Below are 24,370 nucleotides of genomic sequence, written 5' to 3' on the forward strand. Positions count from 1 at the left end.
TTGATTAAATTACCTGACATTCACATCATCTCTGATACATAGTAAGTGCTGGAGGATCGACAAGAAATAGGCTTCTGCAGAAGTATCAACAACAGTTTGCTTTATAAGTTCAAAACATTCAGAAGGATTACTTTTTTGTAGTTAAGGGATGAGATTATTTGGTAATAGTAATTAAATGTTATTTTTTAATAATAGGACTTATTTTTTAATAATAATTTCTAGATACATCTTTTGAGGTATAAGTTTAAAACTTTTTTTTTTTGCCTGGAATAATTAATAATGATTAAAATCAATAATAGTTACAATTAAACTGTTTTGATGATTTAATGGTAAAAAGAAAACACTGAAACTAAACTCATAGTAAACCTTGCACGAAGGTCCACATCACAGGATATCTCATGTAACTTAAACTCTTAAATTAACCTACTTATCTCTTAAACCCATAAGAGATTGAGTCTTCAGACACTTTTTAATCAGAATAAAAATCTTTAATTTACAAATAACACAAATATATACAACATCAAATCCACACAACTTATCTATGCAAGTGCCAATGTATTCTTCACATTACAACAACAACAACAAAAAAAAACACTTTAATGTACACAATTCCTTTCAATCACATAAACCAACAGATACTGTCCTATATAGACAAAAACTATTAAAAACCCATATCATTTTAGAATGGATTAATTTTCTAAGTCATAACATTCTTCTTAAAACCTTGGCAGTTTTAACACTTCAAAACAACTCTGCTTTGTATATGAAAGCATTTGAAGAAATAACTAAAATATGCCAACAGTTAGAAATCACTTATCAGACTGAGAATCCTAAATAAAATAAACTTTACTGGGCCCATTTCTATATGAACTATAGAGCAATAAAGTTCATTTTCAGCCTTAACTGAAATCAATCCTATACCAAGTCTTTAGTTCTAACTTTTCTCCTAATTTCTGTTCAGTCTTCACACATTGAAGACAAATTCCAGTTTTCTCTTGTCGTGTTCCTTTCTTGCTCCCAAACAGTTGAATGTCTGGCAATGTTCAATAATGTTCTTTTCACTTCTGTGCATGCTCGGAAATGCAAATGAAAAACTTCCACTCAAGTCCACTATCATGCGCTGCAATTACTGCTATCCAGCATTAAATTTAAAAACAACGAAGTTCCTTCTTCACAGTGCAGAAAAGTTTATTCAATTACAACTTCACGATGAAACAGCCAGAATTTATAACAATTCTTCATTTCTCAATCTTTTATACACTGAGGTAAGTTCATTTAATTATTCACACAACGTAAATTACAGCTTTCACTTCCCTCATAACTGACAACAGTTTGTAAACGTTTCTCTACATACAAATGGTACCAACATTACAAAACTTTTGACAGCTCATACAAAATTATAACTAACTGCTAATATCTAATTTAAACAAATTCATTTCATATCTAAGCACGACTTCAGTAGACAAAGATAAAAAGCAACATCTCAAAAACATCTTGCTCATGATATACAGAAAGAAACACATTTAAATAACTGCTTTTATAAAATAATACCACATTACTAATTTCTTAAGTTAATTCTTTTCTTATTTTTAATTTGTGGGATATCTGAATTTTAATACAGATATCCTACACAATCATATCAGAAAGATACCAGAAGAATCTTGAATAAACTAGCTACCAAAGTTTCTGATCCTAATTCTATCTTCCCAATTGTACTCAGAACTTGTGTCCCAGAACTAACACCTCATTTCTATTTTCTTTCTATACATATATCACAGCTCAGCTAATACATGAATGCAACCCTATGTCCATTTATTAAAAAAAAAAAGAGAGTAATAGTGAAGGTCACCCCATACTCAAATTCTTCACCATCTAGAGGCCCACCAATTAATCAATGACCACCAGTATGGATTTCTGCCAAAATTTTCCAACTTATGGCAACTCCACAGGTTTGGAGAAACCTTTGCTGTTGCGCTTCACATTTTGAGAGCATTTCATCATGTCCAACATCAAGGTCTGTGCAGTAAATTTCCATCCTTTGGTCAAAATCAGGGATGTTCAACCCGTGGCCCTGGACAGTTAGTAATGCGGCCCCCATAAGATCTTAAACTTTTAACATAATGTGATGTGAAAAATATGCCGTCTTTCTTTCTGTTTCAAGATTTCAGAAAAAATAATTAATTTTTTGTATATTTGTGACAAATATACAAAAAATTAATTATTTTTTGTATATTTGAAATATACAAATAATTATTAATTATTTGTATATTTTCAAATGGAATGTATAGAGTTACAATCAGATATTTAACTCAAAGAAAAATTTGATCATGTCTCTTTGTTAGATTTTTATAAGACCTATCTTTGCGGAGAAAAATATCCTTCGCTTCATAATCATGCTTTATTCATGTCATCGCTTTTTGGTAGTATGTACATTTGTGAACAACTATTTTCAAGAATGAAGCATATGAAGAGTAAAGTTAGATCAAAAGAAATTTCTGACAAGAACCTTGATAGCTCACTATGAATTACAACCACTCCCATCAAATCAGACATCGATTTCATGTGAACAAGGCCAATTATCTCACTAGTTTTGTGTTTATACTGCCCTCGTTTTTTTAATGTTATAATAAAAAATTTTAAAAATATAGGAAGTTTTATTACTTACATTAACTATATTATACATTTTATATGTGGCCCAAGACAATTCCTCTTCACTCAATGTGGCCCGGGCAAGCCAAAAGGTTGGACACCCATGGTCTAAATTATACTCTCTGCAACCGAGATCACTTTTCTCTCGTGGCTTCTCTTCAAGATTCTCCACCAATGCAGGACCTACAATCTTGTTCTATTTTTAAAATGCTCAATGCATCCAGAATTAGCAGTAAAAGTATCTTAATTTCCAGCTTGAATACTGTTTTCTGTTCTCCTTTCATGGCAGTAAAGAAACCTAATACTTTCATTTTAATGCATGAAGTACTAATTTTTTTATTATAATCTTCAATGTAAATTGATAAAAGATGCTTAATTTCAATCACACTGCAATGTTTCTATTACTAGTGGTTTGACAGCTTACTTTTTTCTTTATATTCATCCGCTATTCAAAACAGTTTGTACCACTGAATTTCATTCCCAAATCTGCATTTTTTGCTTACTACCACCACATTCAAATATTTTTATTACTTAAACTTTCTTCTAAAGTAATCACCTTTCAACTGTTTTTAGCATGACGCTCATCTCATTCTTTCTTTCATTCAGAGTCAGTGAAGAGGATTATTAAGTTTTTAATTTTAAATGCATACTAATGGCAGGAGACAAGCGATCAACACATATCAGCTGATACCAAGTGCTGGAAATTCATTTTACAGACTGATTTTCTACATATCATTTGAAACAATAAAAACTCTTAGACATCACATCAACTGAATTTTAGACCAAGTTTATCACGACTTGGTATCAATTTATGAACTACATTAATTCAAGGAGCACACAAAGTTGAAACCATGGTTAATCAAGGGATTACCGTACAAGAATTGAACAAATGGTCCAATTAAATGTGGTAAAAGATGTATTTGGAGAATCACATTGTACTGAAAGTGATATCAAACAAGAATGATGGCTTCTGAAAATGTTTTTCTTGTAGAAAGGCTTATACATTGGTTGCACATGATTACTAAATAACTTAAGGAATTCACAACGTATACCGGGATATAAATTAAAATAAACTTTAATATATACTTCCTATATTTCGGCGTATTCTGTGGCGAGTATCCAGAGCATGGTCTGCAAACCCAAAGTGGCTGTACTGGTGAAACCGGATGTAGTCCTTGTGTTCCAAAATTCTGATATTCACTGTCCTGCCTGTTTGGCCAAAGTAGGACAGCTTACAGCTGCAAGGGACCTAGTATACACCAGGTAGGTCTAAGGGATGTGGTTGGTCTTTAGTGGAGCAGATAAGGAATGCCAATTTTCAATATGGTCTGTAACAAGAGGTCAGGTCATGTTTATTCAGCATTTTGGTAATTTTTTCCAAGGTGCCCCTGATGTAGGGAATGGTGATGGATTTAGAGTAATCTTTTTTTGTGAAGGGGGGGGGGGGGCTGTGGTTTACTGGTTTTAGCATGTTTTGGATTTTTTGGGGGGTTGTAGCCATTGGCTGAGAAAGTGTTAAGGATGTGATTTAGTTCAGTGGTTGGGGTATTGTCATTTGAACAGATTAGTTTAGTCCTGTTGTATAGTGTTTTAATAACTCCATATTGTTGTGGGGGGGGGAGATGGGATTGTTGGTGAATGTACCTGCCTGTATGGGTGGGTTTTCATTAAACTGAGAAAACCAAGGTTCCATCAGGCTTTGAAAAGAAAGCCTTAAACTCTGCCACAAAAACCTATCATATCGCTTCGCTACGTTGATGATGTGTTCGCTATTTGGCCACATGGCTCTGACACACTCCTCTCCTTCTTAACGCACTTAAACAACCAACATCCCAGAACCAAGCTGACCCTGGAAAAAGAGGAAAACAATAGCCTCCCTTTCCTAGACACACTAGTCACTGGCCAGCCTGATGGAACCTTGGTTTTCTCAGTTTATAGAAAACCCACCCATACAGGCAGGTACATTCACCAACCAACTGCCCCCCCATCCACAACAATATGGAGTTATTAAGACACTAGTAGCAAGGCTTATGTTGGTCAGACATAACTGGTAATTAGTTTACGGAATCAATAAAGTATATTAATTAAAGGTAACTTTAATGAATAACTTCTATATTTCGACAACGTCACATTGCCATCTTCAGGAACATAAAGATATGGTATGTGCACGCAGGCAACACAAAGCAAATGAGGAAGAAAGCAAGAAACTAATATTGTTCCTAAAGTCCTAATGGTGCCCTCTGGCAGGCTAATTTGGTAGTCTTGACAGTTGGGCTGAAGTTCTTATAATGCAAGTCTCCCAAATTTGGGGTAGTTTCATGCACCCAAATTTGTTGAGGTTAGGAACGTTTTTTAGAGCTGCTGAAGATTCTTTGAATAATCATTCGTACTTAAACTTGCTGCGATGAATTATTTTGTTTTCTTCCAACGAATTTTATGGTGGGTATCTAAGGCATGGTCTGCCAGCCCTAAGAAACACGACTTACCTCCCCATTGAATATAATCCGACCAGCTCTCAGATTAGAACTCTCCACAGACTCCTTAAGAAGGTCACTTCTTGGCCTGTGGAGGTCACCAACAAACTAAAACCTTATAACTCTAGACTCCCCTGATTATATGGACTCCCAAAAATACATAAACAAAATGTGCCATTGCGTCCCATAGTGGATGGCATTGATTCCCCCACATATAAATTAGCCAAACATTTAGCCAAAATGTTCACACACTACACTGGCAACACACCATCACACATAAAAAACTCAGCCCACTTTAAAGCAACATAATGGTCAGCTTTGACGTCTCCTCCCTATTCACTAATGTCCCACTCAAAGAAACCCTAGAGCTCATCCAAGCCAAGTTTCCTCCCGATATCTCAGCCCTATTTCAGTTCGCAATGAACTCAGGCTATTTCGTTTGGCAAGGAAAGTTCTACAAACAGGTAGAGGGGACAGCCATGGGTTCACCACTTTCCCCACTCTTGGCCAATTTCTTTATGGAGACATTTGAATAGAAAGCCTTAAACTCCGCCCCACAAAAACCCACTATTTGGCTTCGTTATGTGGATGCTGTTTTTGCTATTTGGCCACATGGCTCAGACACACTCCATTCCTTCCTAACACACTTAAACAACCAACACCCCAGAGTCCAGTTCACCTTAGAAAAAGAGGAAAACAACACCCTCCCCTTCCTAGACACTTTAATCACCCGCCAGCTTGATGGATCTTTGGTTTTCTCTGTTCACAGAAAACCCACCCATACTGGCAGATACATTCACCAGCAGTCCCACCACCCCCCTCACAACAATATGGGGTTATAAAAACACTATATAACAGGGCAAAATTAATCTGCTCAGATGACAAGGCCCTAACTACTGAACTAAACACTTTCTTAGCCAATGACTATAATCCAAAAAATACTAAAACCAGTAAACCACAACCCCCCCCCCCCTCCACAATAAAGATTACACCAAGTCTATCATCATCCCCTACATCCAGGGCACCTCTGAGAAAATAACCAATATCCTTAAAAAATATGACCTTACTTCCTGTTACAGACCATATAAAAAGTTGGCATCCCTTATCCGCTCTACCAAAGACCAACCACTTCCCCTAGACCAACCTGGTGTATACCAGGTCCCTTGCAGCTGCAAATTGTCCTACTTTGGCCAAACAGGCAGAACAACAAATATCAGGATTTCAGAACACCAAGACTACATCCGGTTTCACCAGTACAGCTGCTCTGGGCTGGCAGACCATGCCTTAGATACCCACGATAAAATTCGTTGGAAGAAAACAAAATAATTCATCGCAGCAAGTTTAAATACGAAAGATTATTCAAAGAATCTTCAGCAGCTCTAAAAAACGTTCCTAACCTCAACAAATTTGGGTGCATGAAACTACCCCAAATTTGGGAGACTTACATTATGAGAACTTCAGCCCAACTGCCAAGAATACCAAATTAGCCCGCCAGAGGGCACCATTAGGACTTTAGGAACAATATTAGTTTCTTGCTTTCTTCCTCATTTGCTTTGTGTTAGTGCCAGCGTGCACATACCATATCTTTATGTTCCTGAAGATGGGAATGTGACGTTGCCGAAATATAGAAGTTATTCATTAAAGTTACCTTTAATTAATATACTTTATATGCGTTGTTAATTCTGTAAACTAATTACCAGTTATTAAGACACTATACAACAGGGCTAAACTAATCTGTTCAAATGACAATGCCCTAACCACTGAACTAAATCACATCCTTAACACTTTCTCAGCCAATGGCTACAACCCCCAAAAAATACTAAAACCAGTAAACCACAGCCCCCCCCCTTCTTTCACAAAAAAACATTACTCTAAATCCATCACCATTACCTACATCCAGGAAACCTTGGAAAAAATTACCAAAATCCTGAATACACATGACCTGATCTCTTGTTACAGACCATATAGAAAATTGGCACCCCTTATCGGCTCCACTAAAGACCAACCACTTTCCTCTAGACCTGCCAGGTGGATACCAGGTCCATTGCAGCTGTAAGCTGTCCTACTTTGGCCAAACAGACAGGACAGCGAATATCAGAATTTTGGAACACAAGGACTACATCCGGTTTCACCTGTACAGCCACTCTGGGCTTGCAGACCATGCTCTGGATACTCGCAACAGAATAAAGTGGAAGAAAGCCACAGTAATACACCTCAGCAAGTATAAATTTGAAAGACTATTCATAGAATCAACAACAGCCCTAAGAAACATGTCAAACCTCGACAAATTTGGATGCATGAGACTGCCCCAAATTTGGGAGACGTACATCTTGAGAACTTCAGCCCCAATGGCCAAGTATGCTTAATATAGCCTGCTAGGTGGCACCATCAGGACTTCAGGAAAAACAGTAGTTTCCTCGCTTTGACCTCATTTGCTGTTTTTAGTGGCTGCGTGCACGTGTCTTAATCTTATGTTCCCATGAAGATGCCAACGTGATGTTGCAGAAATATAGGAAATATATATTAAAGTTTATTTTAATTTATATCCCAGTATACGTTGTGAATTCCTTACGTTATTTAGTAATCTGAAAATGTTATTTAATTTATATTTCTGAATGACAATTATAGAAGCTCTGAACATAATCAATGAATAAAAGAACTAGAATTAAGAAAATGACATTTTGTAAAAGCATGCATATGTACATAATTAAGATGAATACACAGATGCAGGCATGACACATAAATCAACTATGGAATATATCTTTTCAATGCCAAACTGTTAATGCATTTGTTCCACTATGATATCTACTCCTGTGTGGAAAAACTCCATCATGCTCCATTGCAAATCATTATCTGTTGCAAGTTGCTTCCCGACCAAGTGGTGCTTCAGTGGCCAAAGGGGGATGGAAGTCAGTGTATACAGTGCATTTGTGACAAACTAATTTAGCCATTTTTTTTACTTATTTTGTTTTTCATGAATTGCAATAACCTTATGTAAATGAAGGACAGCAGTCTTGAACACTACTTGTGCACCTGCACACCTGTGATAACTGAATAAATCCAAGCATGCACAAAGGATTCAGTCTCACTATTAGTCCAAGGGCATGAAATTAAAAATAATAATATCTTCAGACAGCAGAACAGAGGTCAACAGAAACTGCCATTGCATGATGCAACAAGCAGAAGAGAGGAGAACAACACAGGAGTGCAATTATGTAAGAAAAAGAGAAAGGAAATGAGAAATGTAAGAGTGCTACAATAAATTAATTTCACATCAAAAATTATTATGCATTTAAAGTAAGAGAGAGAGAGAGAGAGAGATGCAAATGAGATTTCTTCTTTATTGATGCAGTTTTCATTCTATGATTTATGATTAGAAATAGGTTGTGTCAAGAGTTTTAAGTGAGTAATACTAATTAGAAGTATTTCATGTTTCAAGGGAAAAGTGACATTAGCCATCATGTTAAATTTCTGAATAATATTTTTAATTCTGTACATAATTTGTTTTTATTAAATAATATTAATGTTATGAAAGTGTTTAATTATGAAACCTAGAAAATGTGTCAGGTTCTTACTCTGCAATTTTCTTAATTAAGAAAAACTTATCAAATAAGGAGGCATTTATCTTACCACTCAGCATAAAAAAAATAACTAAACGAAGTTATAACTTTTTTTTTGAAACAATCCTGTAGAACAGGGGTCGCCAAACTTCTTTGACCGTCGACCCCTTCAAGAGTTTCTTGGCTTTTTATTGACCCCTCTATTTTACTATTACGTAATTATAACAGGATAAGCAAAAAAAGACGTTTGTTAGTAAATAAGTCATTTTGGCCTACTTGATTGGCCTCCGTAACTATTTTCATGACCTTGCTCCATCTTACAGGTCCTATTCATGTTGCTGCTCCCACAATTCACTCTTAATTGCATTGTCATTCAGGATGGAGATAATTCAAGTTAACCGAATTAAATATTACCCGTACAATGATGTCTTATATTTTTCTCTCGACCCCCAATCGACCTCTGAGCCCGAATCGACCCCTAAGAAAGTTATATTACCACTTTGGCAACCACTGCTGTAGAAGATACATAAAACATACAGAAATATAGATGAGAAATTTCATCTGCCAAAAAAGCATTTCGCAGACTGGAGAACCAGCAGGTTTGTCTTATTGCATATGTGAATAGTAAGGGAGGGAGGATGATAGAAGGGTGAACAAGTTTTTTGAGAGGGCAAACCTTGCTAAATCTCTCTATAACACTCACTAGGACCACAGGAATAATTTGTCACAGACTGTTTGCTATAGGGGGTATCCTTTAGACCAGCATAGTGAATATGGGATATTTTTGGAAAGCGTTTTAGTGATTTGTTATGAATGAGTCAATGGTATTAATTAAAAATATGGCTTTTAAAAAGTTTTGTCACTTTGATTTGGAAAACAATGAAAAAAATATTTAATGAAGAGCAGATAACTCATAACAAGTAAGTTGGGAAAGAATTAATGAAGATGAAAGTTAAACTGAACAGATTTTTAAGATGGAAAGCAATTTCAAGACATTCTTATAGATCAGGATGCCGAAAATCAAGTGAAAGGAAAAGAATGATCTTGGAAATGACTTCATGAAAGATAGATCTGAAAAACGAAAGGAGGAAGAACAAAATAAAATAAGTTACTTCGAAAAGAGTATCGTGTATCTCCATATATCTTTTTTGTTAGACAGTAATTATTTGCAATTTAAGATTATCAATTCATAATACTCTATAAAGGATGCAGTAAGCTGAAAAAATGTAAAATATAAAACTATGATGGATCTAAATTAAGGCATTAAGTCTTCACTTTCTTTTAATAAACTAAGAATAATATTAATTATCTACACAATATGGAAAGGATACTCAAATTCTAATCGTACATTATCATATCTATTAGAAAATTCATCATAATCTTCCTCTTTGTGATCCTGGAAAACCTTGAGTTGAATGCTTAGTTCCGAATTTTTGCTCTCTTCAGCTTGGAGATCCTAAAACAGACAATCATACCTTAGAAAAATGGATGTAAAATTTCATTTCTCAAGTCAAATACTAAATTCCCAAATTTTCAGTAATGTCAACTAAATGAAATCAATTAGACATAAATTTACCGTATTTGCCGGCGTATAAGACGCACAGGCTTATAGGATGCATCCCCTTTTTTGTACACATTTTTTAGGAAAAAAACTTTATCACTGAATATTATAATGAATTTACAGTATTTCAAATATAAAGTAATAAGTAGGTCTAGTTTCAACAAATACCTAATCTAATTAGGAAAGAATACCCACCTTTTAATCGTCAAAACCCAGAAATTCATCTCCAGAGCTAAATGAAGAGACATTTGAAACCACTTCTGAATCAGAATCTGAGTCCTCATACAACAAATTGTCCTCTGTACCATTCAGTGCATTACTAATTCCACACTTCTTAAATGATTTAACCACTGTCTCAGTTTTCACAGCATCCCATGAAGCTTTCACCAACTCACAAACTTGTGAAATGCTAGGCCTCTTCCTTCTTCCTGATGGCGTAACCTCAAAATCTGAAGACTGCATCCAGCTGTTCCACTTCTCCTTCATAAATCCCTTAAATGGTTTATTAATACAGACATCTAAAGGTTGAAGCCGACTAGTTAGACCTCCTGGAATTACAGCTAACTAAGTTTTCAATTCCTTGAGTTTATTTCTAACATCATCTGTTCTGTGAGGATGAAACTGATCACATACTAGCATGGCAAGCTTCTTCAACAACAGTCCACCAGGGCGCCTAAACCAAATTTTATCTATCCATAACTTCATTCCTCCTGCATCCATCCAACCTTTTGCGTGAACATGTACAAACACTCCTTAAGCAGTTTTTCTTTGGGTAGCGTCTTCCTTTTAAAAATCAATAGCGGCGGCAATTTTGTCCCATCAGCACAGCAGGATAAAACAACTGTGTAGCGAGTTTTTCGTGCCCTGAAGTTTTAATAGTAACACTTTTAGTGCCCTTGGAATCTACAGTTTTGTTTGAGGGCACGTCAAAAGTCAGCAGAACCTCATCCATGTTTCCTATTTGCGTAAGTTCAAAATTTTCTCATTTCCTTGCATTAATGACAAATCAATGAAATTCAATAATTTTTTCTTCATATTTAGCTGGCATCTTTTGTGATATTTTTGTTTTAGTTCGCATACATAGCTGGTTTCTCTTCATGAATCTTGAACACCATGATGTTGATCCAGTAAAGTTGGCGATCCCTCTGTTAGTGGCTATCGCTTTCGCTTGATGAATAATCATTTTTGTAGACACTGAAAGTCCCACTTTTCTGTGGTCTAAAATCCAAGTATTCAGTTCTGCTTCAAGTTCTGGCCATTTTGCAGTTCCACTTTGTAGGTTATGCTTACTGTGAGTTGCTTTTTTTAAATCCTCTTCCTAATTCCGCCAAGTTCTTATCATTTTCTGAGTTGGGGTGGTCTGAAATGCCTCTTTGCAGCCCTGTTTCCATGTCCTTTAGCATATGCAATCACATGTAGCTTGTATGCAATATTGTAACAATGCTGACGTTTTTCAGCCATAATTTGCCAAGAAATTTGGAGAAAATTTAACGGCAGAAATTTATCACCGTTCACAACTGCGACAACAATGGGAAAGTTTAAACGAACATGTGATCATCAATGACAGCGCATGTGCATCCACTGAACTCTATGTCAGTGTTTATCAAAGTGTGGCACGCATATCCCTGGAGGTACATGAAAGGTCTTCAGGAGGTCCGTGGCAATTTTCGGCTATGCATCGTTAACGCATAAAATAAAATTCAATGTCTCCGTGAAGTTCGAGATCATAAAACGTTCCTATTGTACCACTGAATAAGGTACAGAGACATCTGCAGGCTGTGCAATATGTTTCTCAACAAACAGTGCAATATGTTTCTCAACAAACAGTGCAATTAGAGACAACTGGGATAAAACGGCACTAACTAATGAATCGCATGTCCCCCCCCTCCCACAGAAAATGCTGTGACTCAAGCAAAACTACATGTTGCCGGTGCAACATATGGTTTTGTTTGAGTGAACGTGTTAAAACGAAGAAATATATAGTGAATGTGTTTCAGATATTATATAAGGAATTTGGTTGAAGAGAATTAGCATTTCAACTCAACTGTTAGCTTGTCTTTGTCATTTAGTAGCACGATCTTTTGTTAATACTGCACCTACCATATGAACACGGATGTCTGAAGTTTGAGAAACACTGCTCTACGTAACTGGAATGCTCTCACACATACCGCAAGGAAGCAATAAACAAATCGCATAACTTGGAACAGAGAAAATTTCCAGAAATGAAAATAATAAAAAACTGAGTATCGGCGTATAAGACGCACCCTGTTTTTCAGACCTATTTTCAAAGGAAAAAAGTGCGTCTTATACGCTGGCAAATACGGTAGTTGTTAACTATAACATCTGACTTGCCATCTTTTCAGATATGCTAGCTTCTAACTTAGTCAAAGACAATGGCATAACATCTAGAATTTTAGTCTCTATTAGTTTTAATGAAATTAAGGAAATTGTGTTCTAAAATAAGTTCACAGGATTCATTATTTTCATTCAATAATGAAAATAATGAATAAACATATTTCAAAATTAAAATAACTGTTGCTATATACAATGTAGCAAGGGTTATCTTAATTTTAACTTACCTTAAATTTTATCTCCATGCATGCATAACTGACCATGGTCAGTTATACAAACACTGGAGGCAAAGTGTGAAGCCAGGAGATTGGCTTTGATGCCAAATGGGACAGCCAATAGTGGGTATGATAGGGATGGGCATAGTGTTGGGCAAAAGTTACAACCAACTGCTTTGGTAAGAGACCAAAAGGAATAGCTGCTGTTTGGACATGTTACAAGTTTCCTGCTTTTTGCTCTTTCAAACTCTATTTTGGAAGCATTGATAGCTTTCTTGGAGCTATTTCAGGCTTAAGCATAAGTACTAAAGGAGGATGGAGTTCTTGATGTACAACATAAAAGTTGTGGTATGCTTAATTTTTTATTTGCACATCATTGGGGACATCTTTTGAAGAACGAAGGCTTAGTTAGGGGGACAGCAGTTCAGAGTAGTGTGTGTGTGGGGGGGGGGGGGGGGGTGTATGTTTCCATTCCAGTATGAATTACTTCAGCAATACATTCAGTGCATGTATTGGGTAGAAGAACAGAAACAATGGTCTAAACATGGGAATGAGGCTGTCCCACTTGGGACAGCCTCATTCCCATGTTTGGGCCATTGTTTCTGTTAAAAATTGACTCATGGGAATGAGTCAATTTTGGACAATTGACTCATTCCCATGTCGAGTACCTATGTAATTCGACAATAATTACATAGGTACTCCCATCCAAGCGTAGTTTGGCATTATAACAGTGCCTATGTAATTATTGTCGCATAGGGGAGGAGAGAAGTACTAGATTGTGTTCGGAATTACCTATAAGGGCCTACTACATTCACTGTGTATTTGGAAGGGTCACTGGTAAGAAAGAGATCTAGGGTGTTTTGGGAGGGTTGGGGTTATCTGGTATTCTGGTTGGCATGTGAACAATTTGTGTAAGGTTAGTGGTGATGGTAAATGTTTCAGCATCTCTACCTGCTAGATCTGTAGAACTGGAGGAGGAAAGCCAGCTGGTGTTGCAGACATTAAAGTCTCCTAGGCGAATGATTTTGCTATTAATTTCATCTACTCCAACTGCTTTTTCCACATTTCAGGTTTTTTCGATGACTTTTTCTACTTCAAGTATGGATATGTATTTCTGACTGCATTCCTGTTGGGAGTTTTCTACCATCATGCAATGGTAGAAAGACCAAGATTGGTTGAAATATAAAGGTTGAGAGATTTTATGACTAAAAAATGTAGGATTAAAATAGTTTATTTTTTTTATTATTATTAGACATTCATTTGGAAACATGTCCATCTAGTTCCACTGACACTAAAACTGGTGGCTTCACCATGGCTTAAATTAAAAGCACAAAAATATACCTAGTCTAGCCATAAATACTTGACAACTTGAACAGTGCATAAACCTTTAATCTATCAATAAATCATTTACAGCTTTCAGCACGTACAAACTACATGTATAAAGTGCAGATAACAGCAGCACTCAATGTTCGAAATGAAATGTCCTCCCTTTTGTCTTCACTAACATGGGGTGATGACCACTTAGAATCCTGGGTACTATGGCATGTGCTGTGTGACCATCTGATCATTTTGGCAGTTAAACAACTCTTTAATGACAAATATCTTCTCATCTGTGAAGAGGATATATCTGCATCTGTTGTTCACATACCACTGGAAAAGTGCCTTTGATTATCACCCTTTGCTGCATAAGTTGTTAAAAAATGTCCAGTAGAATGACAATAGGCTGTCATCCCCAGGTCATCAGTCAGTACATGTGATATGATTCCCCGCGAAACAATCTCTCGTGACATCATATTCTCACAGGATTACTGTGCAGGCATGGCTTTAAAACCCTCACAAGCTGTTATGTTCTAACACAGTGTGGTCAACTGTTCTTTGGCAGTCAGATTTTGTATCGTTATAATGGTTAACAGTCCAATACACAAACATCCTACTGATTTCAACTGTATTTAGTGTGTTGAAAACAACAGGGCAGCAGCATTCCAACCTTGTGAAGTGCTATTACAGCTAATTCTTTTCATAATCTCTCCACTGCATGCTAACCTGTACAGCTAGATGCCTCTCTCTACTGATAAACATGTGCATGCTGGCTGCACACAATGCCATTAATGGAACTGGACTCGACCAATTCTGTGGGTAGTGTAGGGCTATGTGGAAGTTGTAACAGTATTTATGGCAAGACTGTGTATATAAAAACAGATAAAAATATTGTCCAAAAGGCTGAAAAATCATTACAAAAGAAGATAAATTGATTCATCCAAAAATAGAAATATGAAGTTGTTATATCAGGCAAAGACTGAAGATAATTGTTAGCAAAATTGAACTCTGAGACTGAAGGATTTAATAAGAGATTTCCAGATGTCATTTAATATAAGACCCTGATTCCTGTTCAGAGATCAACGATAGTGGAGTACAAAATGAAAAGTTCCATATTTGGTCTTGAGAGCATGGTTTCTGATTTATTAACTCTTAGCCCCACCCACCAATTGTAAACCTACAGCATGTTAGTGTATAGGTTTACAATAAGTGGGTAAGATTTCATATTAAAAATAATTTTGAAACATTCTGGAGTAAATGCACAGACCTAAGAGCAGAGAGGGGACTATGATGAAAAATACAATTATAAATGTTTTTTAAATGAGGCAGAAAATTTTGATCAATCTTTTATTAATACAAATATGTATGTGTCCCACATGACATGGGAGAATGTCACCATTTAACAAACTAGGCACAGCATACCTCTAAAACATCTATAAGTCCTGTTCTCATGAACTCATTCCTTAAATGTAACCTGAAGTCCAAGTCATCTGCAGAAGTTATGAGTGCATTGATTAACTGGATACATGCAACCTAGAAAAGAAAACAAGCATTACACTTTTTTTAAAGTAAATAAGTGAAATTATCATTTGGCATAAAATCAGTATATAAGGTAAAGTGAAAGATGAAAGTGCAGTAAAATACTCAATACAATGAAAACCAATTTACGTTATAAAAAATGTTAGGCAATTTATTTTTCTCAACTAACAATTAAGGATACACAGAAATATGCAAAATACTTTTTGTATTCTAGGAATTTGATATAAATAATAACTAAAATTCAGCAATTAATAACCAAGCAGTAACTGAATTTGATTTTATTTTTCATAAGAAAACAGTGTTTTTGTTGTGCATTTGGAATAAGTGTTCTTTAAGTAGAAAGACCCAGATTTAAAGATAAGGAGCATTTATAAGGGACTTTTCAACTGAAAAGTTAACTACTGAGAGAATCTGTAACTTGGTTTTGACAATGCTGTCAAAACAAAAATTATGTTTTGACAGCATTGGGTTCAAAAAAAATTGGGTTCCAACCCCATCTATGATGCAAAGAACTTTTATGAGGGCTTTTCAAATAAAGGTGAGTTAGCTAATCTCATATGGAGATTGAAAGGCTTTCCCATCTGAAAACTCTGGTTTTCAGATGGGAAATTTACTACAGAGCAAATTAACGGTTTAACAGATTATAAAAAAGATGAGATAGATGCAATGAGTGAGATTGCACGGTTGAGCAAAGTGATACATAGGGAAAAGCAGCAGCTGGAGCGTATGCACGAATGTCTACCGAGTGTACCAGCCAATAAAAAAAAGTATGATAGGAAAAATAAGAATATGATTGTGAACGTAAACAAAACGAAGGAGTGAGTGCTGTATGGAGATTCGTTAGTACCAGGTGTGATAGTAGAGAATTTGACAAAATCGTTCAAACCTGGTGCAACCATTAAGAACATAAGTGACTCTATTAGGGAGCAAAAGCAAAGGGTGAAAGAAATGATAGTGGTGGCAGGTACGAATGATTTAAAAGGAGATAAAATGGAAATGATAGAGGACCTGAAGGAATTGTTTGATGTAGCACAAGAGTGAGAGAGTTAGGAGGATTAGTCTTTTGCCACGGTATGACAGTGAACAGTTTAGAAGGAGGGCCATAATTGCAAATGACTTTATGCATGGGTTATGCAGGATGAGTGGTGTGGAATTTGTGGACGTGTGGAGTGAGTACGATGGGCGAAAGGATCTATATAAGACAGATCGTTTGCATTTGAATGGATTCGGTGTAAGGAGACTTGAAAAAGTGAATGTGCAGAATCAGGGAAACTAGAGTTATTGGAGGGGGAATAGATATGCAGACCTTAGGGAGGGAGTTGAGTGTATGAATGAGTATAATATGCCTGAGCAAATAAGGACAACAAATCAAAATGGGATAGTTTGTATAAGGCATCAAGGTAGGGATGGGGCTAATAGAGGTCTGCAATTCACGTATACTAACGCCAGGAGTATTAAGAACAAGAAGGAAGAATTTTTTACCTTTGTTGGCACTTCCAGACCACAGGTTATTGGCATTAGTGAAACATGGCTGACTGAAGATGATATAGCTAGTGGGATTGAATGTGAGGGGTACAGTGTGTTTAGGAATGACAGGGAGAATAAAATGGGGGAAAGAAGTATTATTGATGATAGCTGATGAGCTGCAGCCAAGGAGAATAGAAGTTTAATTGCAGGATAGAGAAAAGAGCACATTTGAGGCCATTTGGTGTGAGATTGAGGCTAGCAGAACAAAATATACAATTGGGTGCTGCTATAGACCAGGTGATGGAAAAGATGGTGAAGATAGTATGCATAAGCAAATAGAAGAAATGAGTGGAAGGAGTTGAAATTATTATGGGAGATTTCAACTATGGCAGCACTGATTGGAGGAAGGAATTGGATTTTATGCGGTTATTAAGGGATAACTATCTGCGACAGCAAGTAATGGAAAATACTAGGGGTCAGAGAGTGCTTGACCTAGTAATTGCATCTGGGGATTTGACTGTAACAAATATGACCACATTGCCACCAATTGGTGGGAGTGATCATAGGGTCTTGACTTGGGAGGTGGCTAAAGGTGTGGCATTTACAATTAAGACAAGGTACATGTGGAATTATCGGGCTAGTAAGTATGACAAGCTTAGGAGTTTGATTGTTTCAGTGCCATGGCATGTAAAACTACAAGTGCTGGATGTTGATAGTGCATGGGAGGCGGTTAAGAAGTGTTGGAAGGAGGCAATGGCTGACTATATACCTAGAGTCTGAATAATAAACAAGTAGGGATTAAAGGGATGAATAAAACCATTAAGCTTGAGCTGCAAAAAAAGAAACAACTGTGGGGGGAATTTAAGGAGAAAGGTGACCTGCAAGCACATGAATGGTATAAAGCCCAGGCCAGAAGGGTAAGAAGTGTGGTAAGAAAAGCAAAAGCGGATTATGAAAGAACATTAGCCATGCAGGCTAAAGAGAATCCCAAACAGTTTTTTCGATACGTTGCAAGTAAAAGAAAAAATGTATACGGCAGATTGATTTTAAAGAATACTGATGGTAGGGAGGTAACCGAATCAGTTGATATAGTAGAATTACTGAGTGAGCACTTTGCAAGCGTATATCATCCAGGTGGTGACATTGCAGAAATGGAAGAACCAACAGCTTATACGGGACTTGTGGTGAATGAAGTGGAGGCGAATAGACTATTACAAAACCTCAATGTCGATTCATCTGCGGGATTGGATGGTATACCAGCTCGTGTTGTATGAGAAGTGGCTAAAGAATCGTCAGTGCCTTTGACCATTTTGTTTAATTTGAGTCTCAGGTCTGGGTTAGTCCCAAGGGAAAGAGGGGAAAATAGTTCCGCTGCATAAAGGAGGTTCCAAGACTGCTGTTGAAAATTACCGGCCGATCAGTATATCAGGAATTGTTGTCAAGGTCTTGGAGAAAATAGTCAAGAGGAAAATACAAGATTGGATAGATGAAAATGGGATACTGTATGGGGGACAGCATGGTTTTGTGAAGGGTAGATCATGCCTCAGTAACTTGCTCACGTTCTATGACACAGTGACAGCTGAACTGGATAAGGGTAACGGGTTTACGTGATTCCACTGGACCTTGCTAATGCCTTTGATAGGATACCACATGGAATTGTAATCAGTAAACTGCTGCATATGAGAATGGATATAGGGTTGGTGAGATGGATAGGAGGGTGGTTGATGGAGAGATATCAGAGAGTGGCTTATTCAGGAGTAGAGTCCAAAAGATGGCCTGTGACTAGTGGTGTGCCGCAGATTTCTGTTCTTGGACCAGTACTGTTTAATTTGTTCATTAACGATATAGAAAAGGATCTGAGAGGAACTGTACATCTGTTTGCGGATGATACAAAGTTAGGTAGAGCAATAGTGAATGCTCAGGATGTCAAACTTTTGCAGGATAATTTGGATAGTTTGGAGGAATGGGCTAAGGAGAATGGATGTCAATTTAATGTGGAAAAATGTAAGGTTTTACATTTTGGGGTGAAAAGATTAGTTAGCAGCAGTATATCACATTGGTGGAACTGTACTCCAGGAGATTGATGAGGCCAGGGATTTGGGAGTGTTGGTGGACAGGGAGTTGAAGTTTAGGGGACACATTGCAAAAGTGGCAAAATCAGCTCATCAAATCACTTGGTTGTGAAAAACTCTTTAATGAGCAGAGACAAACAGGTTATTGTTCTTCTGTATCGAGCCTTGATAAGACCCCATCTAGACTACTGTGCCCAGATATGGGCGCCTGGGTTTCTTCTCGATGGCAAGGAGGTAGAGAGGATCCAGAGACAAGTGACCAAGATGACAGCAGGACTATGGAATGAATCTTATGAGAACAGGTTGAAGATTTGTGGGCTGCAGAAATTGGTTGATAGGCAGAACATTCAAATTACTGAAGGATTTCTATAAGATTAATTCAGAAGATATTTTTGTATCTTCTTAATGGTAGTTATCTTCTATGTATGGCATAAGGCTCTTATCCCACTCAATGTGATGGTTAGTAGAGGCAAAATGGCATGAAAGGCCTGAAATGTCTTGTCTGTTATTTCTGACATATCCTATGTGTTCTTTCTTTCTCGTTTCAAAGCTTCTAGGTCTGTGGGATAAGAGCCTTATGCCATACATAGAAGATAAGTACCATTCAAGAACCTTTAAAGAAGCAGCTACAGTCGCCCGTAAAACTGAAAACCTAAACAAGAATCAAGGTCTAATTTTACCAGAAATTTGGAAAACTTTTATCAGATCATTAAACATCAAAGAAATGAACTTTCATAACAATTACGTCATGAGCCAAGCACATTGTCACGCATAATACCAATTTTTTGTATGAATTAGAACCATCAGTTATAACCTAGTCTGTAACCTTCATTTTAGCTTACTAGTTTGTATTCCCTGAGGATGCTAATAGAAAAAGATTGGCAAAACATGTAGGAGGATAAAATAAAGCTACTTGACAAAGATTATATAAAAAAAGTATAATAGTCTTATGAATAATTGTCAAGAAAAAATTCAACACAGCTACATTTCATCTTTCAGCACATCCTAATGTATATACACATATTGTGTCTGCAAGGACAAACCAGAGAGAACTATTAAGACTTCAAATATTCTACAAGCCTGCACTTTCAAATCATACTTTGGAGATCTCTTCAGCATGGAGTCAGCCCAAAAAAATAGATGAAATGCTATATGTTTTTAGTTGGTTACAGAAATAAAATGCTCCCAAGTGGTTATAATTTGAATATTTTCACCAAATATCAAGTTGGCAGTGCCTATATCTTTTTAATAAGCACACCACACTAAGAAGATGCTGGTTTTGATACAACAAAATACCAAACAATTTTAAATCTTCAGTTTATCCTATCATATAGTAATTTGATAGGATAGGAATATTGGATAGGAATTTGAAGTTCAAAGGTCACATAGCAAAAGTTGCAAATACAACTCAGAGGATAATTGCAATGTTGAAGCAAACCTTCATATGTAAGGCTAAAGAAGTCATTTTGCCTCTTTATAAGGCTTTGATAAGACCACACCTAGATTATTGTATGCAGATTTGGTCTCCCGAATTCTAAGGGGATAAAGAAGCTGTGGAATGGTACTTACAAAGATTATATCCAGATTATGGGATTTAAATTATGAGTACAGATTGTGAATATGTGGATTACAGACTCTGGTTAACAGGAGAAAGAAGGGTGATATGATAGAGGTCTATAAACTTTTGAATGCGTATTATAGGATAGCATTAATACAATTATGTAACCAGCCAATTAAGTGATTTGCCTTTTTTGAAATTTGATTTGAAATTGTTCATTATATGGATGGTAGGAAGAGAACACGGGAGCATCCATGGAAGTTAAGTTTGCTCACAGTCAAGAAAGGGATAAGAACTAGGTTTTTCTCTCACAGAGCAGCGAGTGACTAGAATAGTTTGCCTTTAGGAGTAGTGAATGAATTTAAGGGAAGGTATGATAGACAATTCTTGAGACTGTACTTATGCACATAATAATATCCCAACTAAAAATACAAAAGTTGGGAATCAAATCAAAGCTGTAGTGCTGAGTGATTCTGTTTATGTGGTCAGTTTGAAGTATCATACAATTTTAGTACAGGGAAAAAGGGCTGTATGTTTGGATAATGGCAGCGTTAAGGTTGAGTTAATCCATTATTAGCGAACTCCATTAATACAATTCTATTAATGCAATTATGTGACCAGTCAATTAAGTGATTTGCCAATTAAGCAAAATTGCTTTCATAAATTCAATTTTTACTATGACAGGACAGTTAACACTATATCTGCAGTTTACCATATCTGTTAATTGCATCTGTTGGTTAGCCAGAAAGTCTGCTGGAGTAAAACTTACATCTCTGGTTGGCAAAATTCTGCCATTCTATATAAGATTCAAAATAGTCTTCTCAGATAAAGGCAACTGTTAGATTGTGATAGTGTGGAAATTTATGAATTCCTATCTTATCACAGTCTAACATGCTTTGCCAAACAAAAGAATGAGATAAATACAGTAAATTGCCTCTAAGTGTAGAATAAGTATTATGTATATATAAATCAAGTATGTTCTGTTATGAAAAGATTAATTAATTATGTATTTTGTGCCATTCGCGAACGTGTTTAATTTAGTATTGAAAATGTAAAGCATTACCAGAGCTTTAGAAAATTAACCTGTGTTAAAGAATTATAAAATGTAAGCACAAATCCAACAGTTGTGGGGGGGGGGTCAAGTCTAAAGGTTACGGAGTCGTAACGCAAGAGAGGGTTCGCCCCAAGTAAACAATGACGTCATAGCACGTGCAACAAGCAGGGCAGACGATGGACGCCATGACGTAAGAGTTCGCCAAATATCGAAAGGGGTGAGAAATGCCGAGAAAAAGGAAGGAAATATAAGGGTCATGCGACCCTGAGACAAGGCTTCTTCTCCCTGGTGTTCGGTTCCCGTGTGGTAGCGTGGGGCACGTGTGTCCTCGATGTCGGAGGACGGATCCGATAGGCAGCTACGGTCTTGGCGGCCGTATTCTCCATGGAAGGAACGAAGTCTGGCAAGTCCACAGAAGGCCAGCTTCCTGTGAACCTCTGAAGCTCTAAAGAACCAAAGGCGAAGATAAGTAAACTTTATTTGTGTTTAACAGAATATGTGCCAAGTTAACATGTTATGGAAAAGGAACATTAATGATATTGGATAAGGTTATATTGCTAGGACTTAAGAAGGATATTGAAATTATGTTTATTATCTGTCGTTGTGTTAATGTTCGCCTTTATATTGAATGAAATTAAGGATATGTTTAGAGTAAAGGATAATGGCATAATATTAAGAGATTGTGAAAGATATGAATGTTATCTTGTGTAGTCTGACAGAGCCTTAGATTGATTGTGAAAATAGTACATGAATAACGCATTAGCGAAGGTTAATATAATTCATACTTTAGGAAGCTACTGTATATTAATTCATATGTGTAACAATACTGTTTGAATTTTATATACCTTGTCTGACACTCCCTGAAAATGGGATTTATTTTAGTGTTCTTATGTGTATCAACCTTTGAGTATAATAAACCTTGCTTTTGATTCTAACAAAGACTTTCTGTGATTTCTGGAATCCGATGCACCGCTTATAAAAATATTAATGCGAACCTATGCGGAATATTAAAAGGGATATTTGAAAAGAGTAAATTTTGGTCACGTCTGCAGAGTTAATTGGTATCACTAAGTACTGTCCTGAGATTACCTCTTGGTTGTTAATATTAATTAATCTAATAGCGCTAAGTGGCGCAGCGAAACAAATAAATTTCTTGGCGTTTTAAGAGGGGTAAATCTCAGACACTCTGATACTGCCTCGATCTTGAGGAAATTCCATTGTCCCTCAGAGGTACCATGTGTTACCTGATAGAGTGTATCAAGGAGATATAATAAAAGGTTAAAGTAGTTGTAATTAAGAAGGAAAAAGGTTACAACATAAATGTTGCAGCCAGTAAGGTTATTATTGAAGGAGGCTTAGGTTAGAAAAAAGATAGAATAAAATACAATAAAAGACAAGAAAACATTATAACACAACATGTCATTTTCCCTGTGCTATGGGGATGTGTGGGCACCTTTTGACTAATATTTTTTATTTAGCATTTTTATGTGCCCCCTCCCCCCTTTAGTGCTGGTCATGTTGGCCAAGTGGTTAGCATATCTACTCTGCAGCCAAGAGGTTGCAGGTTCAAATCCTGACAAGGGCATGCATGTTTGTGATTGTCCTACTAACCATTTACTATATGTACTGCTGTAACCTGTGTCCTTGCACTTTATGACTTTGATGTCTTTGCTGCATAAAAATCAAATCAAAATCCAAAACATACCCTTAGATGATACCATTTGTGTCTATAGATGAGTGTTATTATTAAGCACCTGAACATAGATAAACTCACTGGGAAGCAAAACCTTAACAATACCATTATCCACTGTTATTTGCATAATGTAGAAATGATCAATCAAATGCGGACCAATTTCTGTTTTAATTATGACTAGTAAATATTAAATACTAGGTTAAAATTACATAATACTTGCCCTTAATGCATCATTTCCTTTCTTTTTCACACCTTCAATAATAGGAACAAATCGCTCTGTTTCACTGTTCTCAGCACATATCGTAATTGCTTCCAGAGCCTTTTCGTGTCTGTTAAAAATAAAATCTAATTAAATATTTGTATATTTAACTCCTTTAAGTTCTATATAATATGAACAACAATAACAACAAAAATTAAATGAGATTAGTACAAATTATATAAAGTATCACTATAATTATTGTTCCTAACTTAACCTCCTAATAAGGTTGCACACCCTTTGGCAACTCCTATAGGTTAGGATGACCTCTCATTGCTTCTGCCTTTGTATCTCCACTACTGGGCCTGGCTCCCACTGACAAGACCTCAATAAAGGTCGAAACTGGTATGGGTAGTGGCCCTTGCCTTAATGCATAGCATTACACATATCTCCAAGGAGATGTGCTTTGCATTATGGGAGATACTGAGATAGGAGTGATGAGAACTTTCTCCACCTTTACAACGAGTTTGCCTGGTGTTGCATTACCTTACCCCAGTCCTGAAGATACTTTCAGGTGCAAACTTTGTTTGCTCACACTTGGATAAAGGATTAAACTAAACTTATTATAGTCTAACCAAGAAAATAAACTCTCAACATCTGTAG

The 24,370-nt window shown here is 36.4% G+C and overlaps 1 protein-coding gene across 3 annotated transcripts in view; it reads right to left on the reverse strand.

Moving 5' to 3' along the window:
- The window catches only part of LOC150106717 (protein diaphanous-like), a 303,611-nt gene that overhangs the window by 178,069 nt on the left and 101,172 nt on the right, over positions 1-24,370 (reverse strand). For all 3 annotated transcript variants that reach the window (XM_090393305.1, XM_090393307.1, XM_090393306.1), the window contains 4 exons: positions 23,732-23,840; positions 15,551-15,661; positions 10,015-10,139; positions 14-130 (listed from right to left, as the gene is read on the reverse strand). In XM_090393305.1, the coding sequence (XP_090249431.1) occupies positions 14-130; positions 10,015-10,139; positions 15,551-15,661; positions 23,732-23,840 (462 nt within the window). The remainder of the gene's footprint in view (positions 1-13; positions 131-10,014; positions 10,140-15,550; positions 15,662-23,731; positions 23,841-24,370) is intronic.

Source organism: Typopeltis vanoorti, chromosome 5, assembly GCF_054136105.1.
Source record: "Typopeltis vanoorti isolate ZY-2024b chromosome 5, IOZ_Tvanoo_1.0, whole genome shotgun sequence".
NCBI classification, from domain to species: Eukaryota; Metazoa; Arthropoda; class Arachnida; order Uropygi; family Thelyphonidae; genus Typopeltis; species Typopeltis vanoorti.